The sequence below is a fragment of the Sinocyclocheilus rhinocerous genome, unplaced genomic scaffold, assembly GCF_001515625.1.
Source record: "Sinocyclocheilus rhinocerous isolate Xijiao unplaced genomic scaffold, SAMN03320098_v1.1 scaffold790, whole genome shotgun sequence".
NCBI classification, from domain to species: domain Eukaryota; kingdom Metazoa; phylum Chordata; class Actinopteri; order Cypriniformes; family Cyprinidae; genus Sinocyclocheilus; species Sinocyclocheilus rhinocerous.
In genome coordinates this window covers 1084380-1096828 of record NW_015666971.1, presented here as the reverse complement: position 1 = coordinate 1096828, position 12449 = coordinate 1084380, and the positions used below count along the sequence as shown (strand labels likewise).

The following is a 12449-nucleotide window of genomic DNA, read 5'->3' as shown; positions in this document are numbered from 1 at the left end:
TGAACAAATCAGGCTTCAGTATCAGAGTAAACAGGAGTTTCCCCATAAGCGTTCAATGCAACGCTCGTTCCCTTATCTCAGGGAACGTCTCGGTTACGTATGTAACCCTCGTTCCCTGAAGGAGGGAACGGAGACGTCACGTCCCGTCGCCACAGGTCCTGTACCACCGCTGAGCGGCCGGGTCACCGGCTCGGCTCCTCAGCGAAAACCTGAATATGCGCTGCATCTGCTGTCTACTTATACTCACGCTGTGATCAGCGGCAGCTGGATGCAATAATTGCATGCCAATGTGCATTGGCTCGTTTAGTTTACACTCGAAGTAGATTGGTCCCTCTATGCGAGATCCCAATTCGTCGGTCATCCGACGTGACGTCGAGAGTGACCGACTGAAAGGGAACGTCTCGGTCACGTATGGTAATCCTCGTTCCCTGAAGGAGGGAACGGAGACGTCACGTCCCGTCGCCACAGCTCCTGTACCACCGCTGAGCGGCCGGGTCACCTGCTCGGCTCCTCAGCGAAAACCTGAATATGCGGTGCATCTGCTGCCTACTTATACTCACGCTGTGATCAGCAGCAGCTGGATGCAATAATCGCATGCCAATGTGCATTGGCTCGTTTAGTTTACACTCGAGATAGATTGGTCCCTCTAAGCGAGATCCCAATTTCGTCGGTCATCCGACGTGACGTCTCCGTTCCCTCCTTCAGGGAACGAGGGTTACCATACGTAACCGAGACGTTAGTTTAGTATTAGAGATACTATTGTAGTTTTTATTTATATTTTGAATCAGTTTCTATTGTTATATTTTCCATTTTAATTGTAATTTTATTTAAAGTTTTAGTAATTTTGTCATTTTTAATAGCTTTTTTTAAAATGTCTATATCGTTTTCATTCATTTTTATTTCCCTTTTAGTTATTTTAGTACATCAAGTTAAACTAATGGAAAATATTTCTAATCAGTTTTAATTTTTATATTTTTTTGTTTTAATATTTTGCATTTTAATTTCCATTTTATTTAAATTTTAGTTTGTTTTAGTAATTTTGCTGCATGTTTTGTCATTTTTAATATTTTTACTTTTTATTAATTTTTACTTCCGTTTTAGCTATATTTGTATATCAAGTTAAACTAATGGAAAATATTTCTAATCAGTTTTTATTTTTGTTTTGTTTTAATATTTTGCATTTTAATTTCCCTTTTATTTTAATTTTAGTTCGTTTTAGTAATTTTGCTGCGTATTTTGTCATTTTTAACAATTTTATTTTTTATTAATTTTTATTTCCGTTTTAGCTATATTTGTATATCAAGTTAAACGAATGTAAAATATTTTTCAAATCAGTTTTTATTTTTATCTTTTTAGTTTTAATTCTAGTTAAAGTTTTAGTTATTTTGTTGTGTGTTCGTCATTTTAATAGTTTTTCCTTTTTTTTTTTTAAATGTATATATATTTTATTAATTTTTATTTCATTTTTAATTTGAGTTATTTTAGTACATCAAGTTAAACTTACTTAAAATGAGAAATCTTGCTTTGGCAAAGAGATTAAATAAAAAAAAAGTTATATTTTATTTTATTTTATTTCAGTTAATGTTTATTTCAAGTAACCTATTTTTTTGTTTATGGCTTCAGTTTTAGTTTCAGTTTTTATAACCTGAGTAAAACATAAAAACACGAAGTTGAAATTGGTCAAATATTTTAAGTCATGAAAATACATATTCTGCCATGACTTATTGATCATATCATTTTTATCGTGGTCTCAGAGGTTCAGTATCAAGCCAAAACTTTCTCACATCAAAAACACGCAGGAGATACACATCACATGTGGACAAGAAAAACAAACCCGCCACAATGCTTGGCAAGATCTCACAGTGCAGATAAAAAATAATATGATGTCACTTCTAATAAAAGATCAGCCATTATTTTTAATGGCTTCCCACAGGCTCAAAGGTATTTCAATATTCGCGGCCTGTGTAAACAGCTCTATCGTCTCATTTCTACCCCACCGTGACGAGAAACCCATGACTTCATACTTTGTTTCTTCCACTTCCCTTTAAAACAATAGTCTGTTTAAAAAAAAACATTGTGTAAATCATACAGAATGTTTTGGTGAAATGATACGGCAATAGATGCCATCAGCAGACCTCCGGCTGAGGTCATGCAGGTTTTCAAACGTCCTTCTTTGAGGAAATTAGCAAAAGGAGAACCTGTACTGTGAAACTGATATCTAACAGGTTATTCAGTTAGGAAATGTTTGATTTAAAGTGAAAACTCTTCCTCATACCTGTGATTAGTATGTGTCTTGTTGATGAGACACCAGCATTCAAAAGTTTGGGGTCAGTAAGATTTTTTAATGTTTTTAAAAGAAGTCTCTTCTGCTCATCAAGGCTGCATTTATTTCATAAACTCTACAGTAAAAACAGTAAAAAAAATTGTGAAACATTATTACAATTTAAAATAACTGTTTCTATTTGAATATATTTAAAATGTAATTTATTTCTGAGATCAAAGCTGAATTTTCAGCATCATTACTCCAGTCTTCAGTGTCACATGATCTTCAGAAATCATTCTAATATGCTGATTTGCTGCTCAGGAAACATTTCTGATTTTTATTAATGATCAAACCATTTTTACATGATTTTTTGATGTATAGAAAGTTCAAAAGAACAGCATTTATGAAGAAACAAAGTCACCTACATCTTGGATGCCCTGGGGGTAGTAAGCAGATAAACATCAAATTTTCATTTTTGGGTGAACTATCCCTTTAATGCATCTTGCCGAATAAATGTATTAAAAAAATTCTAAAAAGTTCTAAACGGTATTGTACTGTATATTTAAGGAAAGACGTAAGCCATATCTAGAGACCAGAATATCATAAAAACATGATGGGGTTCTACCATAACAACCACCTAGCAACACCCTAGCAACAAGAGAACACCTCAGCGACTCCATAGCAACACCCTGGCAACTGCAGAACACAGTAGCATTGTGCAACTTTTAAACAGGCAAACACATTTCCTTAAAAAAACAAAAAACAACATCTGGTTTCTTTTAATTATAGAAATTATAGAATTAACCCATTTTTATGTGAATCCCTAAAGGGTTTTATAGGGCAATCCTAAAGAACGCTGGAGGATGTGTTGACTTTTTAATTTACCTTTCTTAAACACAGGCCAATTTCCACATCCTTGACTCTATAATGCTACGCTAACACAGATTCATCAGTGCTATCAGTCAACCGAATCGCCCATAAGAGATGGAGGCTTTGCTCAACACGAATATTCATCCAAAGGCCATTTCCTAAACAAATGGCAGCGCTTCCACAGCCTATTAACATTAATGACGTGCTACGAGTCCTGCTGCTCGTCTGTCATCTAAAACACTGTGCTGCCCACTTCACTTCAGCTCAGTAAATCTCACAGGTTACACGGGCTGCTGACAGTCGGACCAGAGAGCAGCAGCTGCGTCCTGAAGCAAATATCCCCGAAAAATGTCCTTGTATGTCAGAGCGAGCATGGAGATGTGATAACGCGAGCGCTCGAGCGGCTCGGTTTAGTCTCAGAAGGCCAGAGGCGTGAATAGATAGGGCCAAACAATGAGCTCATCCCAAAATAATTGCTCCTCTTGTGGCTGTTCCCTTCCCTCCCACTCCTCTGTGCTGCCCTCTCTCCAACTTCAGACAAAAAGAGCGAAAGAAAAGAAACAGAGGGGCTTGAACGGGGTCAGAAGGGCCAGGACACACTGTTTCCACCTTTATCTCCAATGCTTTTTTTTTTGGTCTGTAAACTCCAAGTGTAATTTTTCACATTAGTGATGCAACCATTCAACCGATTCATTTTAGCTGGAAAAAATCGAAAGTGACCAAACACAGGTCCACCTATCCAAAAGACACTAAGACAATGTCGTTCTAGTGATGCTAGAAATATTAAAACAAAGACTACATTTCAGCTGAGAAGTTGAAGCAAAAAGAATGGTGAATGAATGAACGGATTGATTTCACCCCAAATCAAGAAGAATTAAATAAGAAATGTTGGATAAAGAAAATGAAGCAAGCTCCCCCAACCTTTTCATTTTCCCTCAAATTTAGATTTCTATAAAATTCTAAAAAAAAAAAAGTAATGATATATTATTTAAATTGTATTTTTATATTATATAAAATACATATTTTATTTTATAAAATGTTTTTATGTAATTAAAAATTATATTTCAATTGTTAGTATAATTTGCACTACTTAATTACAAATTTATGCTGATTTAAAATAATTATCGCAGAATTTGTTATTGTTAAAATAAATTGTCAGAATGTAAAAATATTAATGGGCTTAAAAAAAATTCTTTATGCAAAAATAAAATATTTCATATAATTTCCATCTTATTTTTATATCCGTAGAATGCTACAAAAAATTATATATCATCTAAATTGTATTTTATTTATATAAAATACAAATTTTATATTATACAAAAGTATTTATTATATAAAAAGTTCCATTTAAATTCTATTTAATATGTTAACTCAAATTAGTATAATTTGCAGGAAAGCATATCATGTGTTTTTTTTTAAAGAAAATATTCTGCCAAATGCATAAATATATATATATATATATATATATATATATGCTCTAAATAAATAAATAAAATATTTGTATTTATTTATTTATTAATTCATGTCTCAAATCCAATAAGCAAAATTTGTGACACTGAGCATGTTGTTGGCATATTGATTTTTTCTTGTTTTAAGCAAATGCCTTGCATGCCTTTAATGTAATAAAATCATTTGCCAAATGCATAAAATCCAAATGAATAACAGAAAATGAATGGTTTCATTTTTTATTCGGTGAACTATTCTTTCACAGCAATCTGTCTTGATTTTCATCGACAGAGTATAGTGATCATACCTGAGTGATCTCCTTATTGAAGATGGTGTTTTGATGAGTAAAACTCTGGTCACTTTGCACCAATGAGACTTTTGAAGCCAAGCACATGTCTTTGTGCTCGCAGGAGGGACTGTCCACCACGTCCTTTCTCGCTTGGGTTTTGAGTATCTGGGTCTGTGTGGAAAGAAGTATGAAATTCTCACTTATTCATGGGGAAAACTGGTAATATATACAAGCTAAAACACTGTGCTGGTGGGCCTGAGAAGCTTGCGTGATGTCATTGTGAGTTTATATTGAGAGTAAGACGCTCACAGAATGGAAGAGCTGCGAAACAAGTCCGGGCAAGAAACAAGGTCATTTCAGATCACTGGAACACAGGACCACAAAACCACAAACTAAATTCCCACAGTGATTATGTCATTGATGACTATGAGTGAGGAAGAGCAGCTCATCGGCATCATTCATTCAACCACAACAACACATTGTATAAGAAAGGAATGAGAAAACACACTGGTTAACTGAATACTACTTGTTAACGTGTCTATCAGAATATCATATGTCTGTAATCAGGTGAGAAATTTACACAGGCTTGTGGAAAAAAAAAAAAAAAGCCAATAAATGAAGACAAATGCCCACAAATTCAAGATAAGGGAGCAAAAATGCCCCTGCTAGATGCTAGTGGCGGTGTGTAAAACTGTCCAAAACAGAAAGCCATTGCAAACTCATGTCAGACAGTCTTATATAGCCAAAAGCCACAGTCAGCACAACCGGTGACGATAATGGCGGTGAGGACACATTTAAAGCGCTCAAAAAATTTGACAAACTGAATAAAGTCAGGAAACATCTGTGCCGATGTTGGGAAAGGGCGGCCAATTACATCAACACATCATCACACTCATAAATAAAAGATGAGATCATATGTTTGTGTTGCAGAGACATTACACTGCAAAAAAATCATCATCTGTTTCTTTGTCTTGTTTTCTATTATTAAACATTCTTTAAAAAAATGCATTTACTTGAGATGTTAATGCAACCAATCAACCATTTGTTTATCCTTATTATAATAATAACTATATATATATATATAAGGGTTTTATAAAAAATTAAACCATAAAAAATTTTACTTAAACAATTCAATTCAAGTTTATTTGTATAGTGCTTTTCATGATAAAAATCGTTGCAATGCAGCTGTACAATATATGTTTTTACAATATATTTAGTAGTAGCTTATCAGTGGTGACTGATAAACTAAAAAAACTTAAATAAAAAAACTTAAAGCAATATTTCTCATTTTCATTTAGTATCTTGATGTCCTACAATAAATAAAACTACAGCTGAAATAAAAATTAATAATACCTATACAGACACAATAAAATTATAATAAAAATGACAAAAACACAAAGTTAAAAATAAATAAATAAAAACAGAAAATTCAAATATAAAAAAACTGAAAATACAAAAATGTAAAAAATTTAAAATAGTATCTCAATGATACAAAATAACACATATATAAAGAATAAGAGTATATTATATTGTATTCGTTATATTCATATATAATTATAAATAAATTTAAACATTTAAAAAAATAAGTTTTTATTTATATAGTATATTTTCTGTATATATTATTTTTGAAAGTATAAAATAAAAATAAATGTTATTAAATTATAAAATAGCTATTGAACAGTTTTTTATTTATATAATTTATGCAATATTTTTTAAATTAATGTTTAAAAAAGGCCACAAATATGCAAAATTTGTGACATTGAGCATGTTGTTGCCATAATAATATTTTCTTGTTTTAAGCAAAAAACAAAAAAAAATTTTTATACACTCCACATTTATAAGAAAACCCAATTTGCCAATGTTTGAAGCAAAATACACCTAATTGAACAAACAAGAAACTGAATATCATAAGAAATGTTGCTTCTAAAGTCATTTTATGCACTACTAGATATTTTTACTGGGAAAAAAAGGCAAAAACACTGATAAAGAAAATGATTTTTGCCGTGTGTAAATCTAAAGGAGGTGCTCCATCATTTGGATTGGTGTGTCCCGTCCATGTCCAGTGATTCTGAGTGTCATCCCCATCCTGTACGACCTCATGTTTTCCACAAGGCGGCATTGAGGAAAGATTCCCGATCCGCTAGGCGCCCGATCGCAGATGACTCAAGGCTTGGCCCGCAGGCACTCAGGATGCGACTGGTTTGTTTTGAGTGCTGATTTGCCTTAATGTTGCGAGTAAACATTTATTTCGCAGGCATCGTGCCTCGCAAACAACAGCACTGTGCGCAGGTGGCCCCGACCGCAGCCGCCGTCTCATCAAAGGGCGGTCCGCTTTTTAAGGGCCTCGACTCACATTACCCCAAAACGGCTGTAAAAGTTTCACCGCTGCTTTTTCCTCTGCTAAACCCAAATGAACACTTAAAATAATAAGTCGTTTAGGCTTGGCCTGCTGCGCCACTGACATCACTTCCTAAATTCCAAGAGCCCATTATCTTATATACATCTGGCTATGGCTGAACACAAACCACTCAAGAGGGAATTCACGGTCAAAACTAAATTCTGCTTCAGGTCTGGGGTCAGTCGTGTGCTCGAGACATTTTTACAGCAGTCGAGGAACAAGAAGTACAAGACCTGCAAACCCATACACCGACAGAGAGATGATGCAGTTATAATACCACTGGCTTACTGCGCAAAAGTCTGCATAGAGCGCAACAGTCGTGTCCTGGAAGTGAAAAACATATTCATTTTGTCTGTAGAGAAATAGATTTTTAACAATAGCATATAAATGTTTGAGCTCTGAGATTGTTTAAATCCAAATACCTAGTTATGAACCGCAATGCGCATAATTCACAAATGAGAGAAGTCGCTGTTACCATGGAAACACAAAAAACTCACTCCCATGATGCACTGCGAACCAGGGTTATTATAGTTGACTGAAACCATAAGAAGTTGATTACTTGAAATAAAATAAACTTTAACTGAAATAAAATTATATATGAACTAAAAACTGAAATAAAAATGAATTAAAAATTATAGACATATTTTAAAGGTGCTGTATGTAGGATTGACACCGAGTGGTTGAACTAGGTATTGCAGTCCAAATTCAAAATATTGGAGAGGGTTTTTTTCACCCGGCCCCTCCGCCTCAGACTTGACGCACACGCAGGTTGCCAGATTGACGACACCAACAGGAACGAGCGCACTTGACGAAGAAATGAAATTAAATACGCTGTGTTTTTCGCCAACTGGCAACCCGGGGTGCCGAAATACAATTGGCTAAACTGGCAGTGGGCGGGTTTCACAAACCAAAACAAAGACAGACATAGCAAAATACAACAAATAATATCGTTTACATGTAGCGCATAGGTAGCGCGTCAATTCTCTGTCTCCCTCTCTCTCTGCGTGTGTGTGAAACAAAGCGAAGGCGAGTCGTGCGCCTTCACACTAGAGTTTACGGTACGTTAAATACAGGTGCGTTGCACATCCATTCAGATGAACTGAAAAACAGCACAGATCGCTTGGCGGAGAGTGAAACTCTCATGCGCTCAGTCAGAGAGTGTTCGGCGAGTGAAAATATATCTGAGCTAAACTTATACTTAGCCTCCAACTCACACTGGCGAGTAAAATCTGAGAATTTATTAGCAATTGGCTAATATTAGACATCATTTAGTCGCCCAGAGTGAAGATTTAGTCGCATATGCGAGTGATTTACTCGCAATGTAGAGGGTTGTTATGGTATTTTTATGCTTTAGTACAGTCAAAAACTTACATACAGCACCTTTAAAAAAAACAACTAATAAAGATGACAAAAACACACAACAAAATTAATAAAAACTAAAATTAAAGAAAATGGAACACAAAAATAAAAACAAACAAAAAAAAAAAGTAAAAAACCTATAATAGCACCTCAGTTATTCTAAAATAACACTGGTTCAAATGATAAAATCAAATAAATTTTTGTACATATTAGAATATTTTCAAAAAAAATTTAATAAATAGTTTTTTTTATTATAATAAAATAAAGTCAATAGTTGTATAATAATAATAATTTACCCATAAAATAATTTCAATTTTCCAAATTTCTGGCTTCAAATGAGAATTTTTGATGTTGCAATTCATCTCAGAGCTGGTTTGTTTGGTTCATGGCTTTAAAATGAAGTTGTTGTTTTTTTAATCCCTAAGATAAAAATGAATAGGAAATAGGCCACTAAAAAGCTTATTACATATTTATATATTATAGTATATTTTATTTTCTATGCATAATAATAATAATAACAATAATAATTTATATATTAAAATAAATATATATTAATATATTTTATATATAAAATAATAATAAAATATTTTATAAATATTTTAATAAGAAGAATGAGAAGATGATGATATTTGTATATAAATATATATATATATATATAGATTAGGCCGTTAAAAAGGTTTGCTTGGTTTTCATTGCTTTGGATAAAAGTGTCCGCTAAATGCATAAATGTAAAATCAAAGACTAACTGCGAATCTGAATCTGAATCTGAATGATGAAAACATCATATCTTGTGCTGTCAGTCATTTCAGAATATTGTCATAAAGGTTAATCTAGTAAATCTGTGGAGTTACCTGTGGAGAAGGAGTGAATTTCTCTCGGTCACCACTGCACTGCTTTTCACCATCTTTACACAGCAACACCTAAACAAAGACATAAACACTGAGCTGTCATGATTCATATCCATTATCTGAGATGGACAATATTGTGGTTTTGTTTTTCAAGACTCAAACCGATTATCTGTACTTTTAACACACTAACATACAATAAAAACATAACATGCATGAAGTACATTTTTATTTAATTTATGCATTAATTTTATTAATCATATATTTATATATTAATACACATTTTTGCATTTTTTATTATATTAATATATTAAGAACAAAACTAATACTAAGAAATCCTGAAACTTTTCACTCAAACTGATACCGATCATATGATTTGTAATGAAATAAAAATGAGAAAAATGGAAGCAGCTTGACTAGTGGTATCAGACTTTGAGCCCACTGTATATCTATACATTGTATAGTATAAATACCCAGAAGCTTTTCTCCTGCTGACCCATTGACATGAAACATAACCCGAGTGAACACACACTGAATCCTGAAGGTGGATTTGAACAGAATGGAGCCTTTCAGCTGAAGCTGACATCATTTGAACTTGCGTAGTGATTCCAGGAAGAGCAGCGTTACATAATAAACACATCATCTGAACCACACAGATCCTGAGCACACGACCGCATTCATCTCCTGCCTTTTCCAGCTTGTGTAAGACGCGCCTATCAGCTCATGTGGACTCGGATGAACTAATATTAAAGCTTAGAGAGTGATGACTTCATGGGCCTGGATGAGATCGGCTTCAATAGTATATTTGTGTCTCGCCGTTTCCATGGCATCTCGTTATGTTTTGATTACGGAAGCTTTTGCTAAACAACAGCAAAAACAAGATTCCTCAAAACCAGGGCATGCCATTTTATTTCGGTAACACAATGTTATTGGCCTGAGTAGTTTATGTAAGCATGTTTAACTCCATATATCAATGTTTAAATGTTTACTGCACTTGCATGACATTTTACAGGCTTTTTTATATTTACTGTAATGTTTTAAAATGTCAAATTTCAATCTTCTGTGGCATACATTTATAAACAGTATAGATGCATAAACATTTATTTTTTTATTCTACTAATCACATATCAATTTAAATATCTATATTAAGATTTTGGTTTGTGCCTTTTTTTGTCTTAATATTAAATTAAACCTAATAATAAGCACAGTAAAAATATCAAAAACATTATTTTCATTCATACATTGTTCATTCATTTATTATGTCTATAAAAGCACTTATTTATGAAGCATTTTATGCTAATTTAATCATTAATAATAATAATAATAGGTATAACAAGAAGAACCTTTCAGGTTTTCAGGATAGCAACAGTTAATTTTTTTACTTACAAATTACGTAATAAAAAAAAGTTCTAGGGATTTATGTTTAATAACCTTAATACTCTTTGTATGCCTGCGTTAAAAAGCAATGATGACATCACATAAAACAACAAAAACGAAAAACTTTTTTCCTTCAACCTTATAATATCGTTCTGATTATTATCATTTGATGAATAAATATGAATATAAATGTGATTTTTTTTTTTCATTTGCATATTTTCATTTACTTTCATTCTGATTCTTTTTTGTGAAGTTCAAATTTTTACCAATGAATTAAAATAAGTGTGTCTTACCTTAAACTGTGAGCTGGGTTTATTCTCACAGCTGACACCCACTATTTTAGGCAGCTGTGTGTTGGAGGTTGTGATGTTGTTATTGTTATTAATATTCTCAGAATTTGCTCTTATTTTCTTCAGCTCCATCCCTGGAGTCAGTCTGTCTTTCGCCGCCTCCATTCGGCTGGAGATGGTGATCTTACGGATGGATCTGGACGCAGCGTTCGGTGGGGAGACTGTGTTTCGGTTCAGGTGGTCGTCGGACATCTCTTTGTGTCGATGCTTCGCCGCGGGTCTGCAGTGTCTGTCGCGGCCGAGATAAAGAGACACCTGTTTGTTCAGGTGCCTCAGTGTGCAGTTATCCGAAAACGTCCGGTTTGGAAGAAAGCCATCGGGGAAGTCTGAGCACTTTGGCACGGCTGGCGCCGAGAGTTTGGTCCCGATGGTGAACGGTTGGATTTTCCTCACGATGCTCTCCGACATGGTTCGTTCAGCTCTTCTAAATCACAAATAAAAAGTCCAAACTGTACTCGTTCCTCCTGAATTTAGTTGTCCACCTTCTTGTGCATGTTGAGAATGCACAGGACGCAGCCCAGGATGGCCTCCTTGGACTCCTGGGAACTGATCCGCTCCCAGATGTGGCGCAGCACGGTGCCGAGGTGCCCAGCAGCCGCCGTCAGGCTTCTGCGAAGGAGCTGCGCGGCAGAGGCTGCTAATCGGCTACTGAGGAGACTGACAACCAGAGAGCGCAGCAAGAGGAAAACGGCTGGCATGCTGCCGGAGAGAGAGAGAGAGAGGGAAGGAGGAGGAGGGGAAGCTTTAGTGAATGAGGGATGAAGTCACCGGACCGGAGTTTCTGTCAGAGCATGTGCAAAGCACAGGCAGGGAGAGAGGAGGTTGTAAAGTCTGGCTGTCAAAACTTCCTCTCTGACTGAGAACAGAGGAGCCTGGCGATAAGAGCGGGACGGCTAAGACGGCAGGAGACCCCTGGGTGACCCTTTCGGTCAGGGCGAGGCAATGCAACAACGCAAAACAGAAGCGCTTACCTTTTGAACGTAGTGTAAATATTTAAAACTAGCAGATCAGCATGTTTGGGAATCTTCCCTTCAAGCGAAACATTCCAAAAATGAAGATGGTCTTCAGATGTCGTCCAGAAAAGATTCTTGATTTCAATTAAATGCAAAAACATCTGAAGTGTTCATGCTTTCAGCAGCTTCTGATGTACACTGAGAAATCTGGTGTTCGTGTCGCTGTCCGCTCTCAAATGAACCGCTTCAGACTTTCTCCTCACGTCTTTGTTCTGGGCCTCTGGAACAGTTGTTTCGAC

General features: G+C 34.9%; 1 protein-coding gene across 1 annotated transcript in view; it reads right to left on the bottom strand.

Annotated features, from left to right (window-relative positions):
• The window catches only part of mymx (myomixer), a 60597-nt gene extending 48726 nt beyond the window's left edge, over window positions 1-11871 (bottom strand). The window contains exons 1-3 of the mRNA XM_016544907.1: window positions 11141-11871; window positions 9477-9545; window positions 4887-5039 (exon numbers count right to left, since the gene is read on the bottom strand). Coding sequence (XP_016400393.1) covers window positions 4887-5039; window positions 9477-9545; window positions 11141-11605 — 687 coding nt within the window. The 5' untranslated portion in view covers window positions 11606-11871. The remainder of the gene's footprint in view (window positions 1-4886; window positions 5040-9476; window positions 9546-11140) is intronic.
• Window positions 11872-12449: the final 578 nt, after the last annotated feature.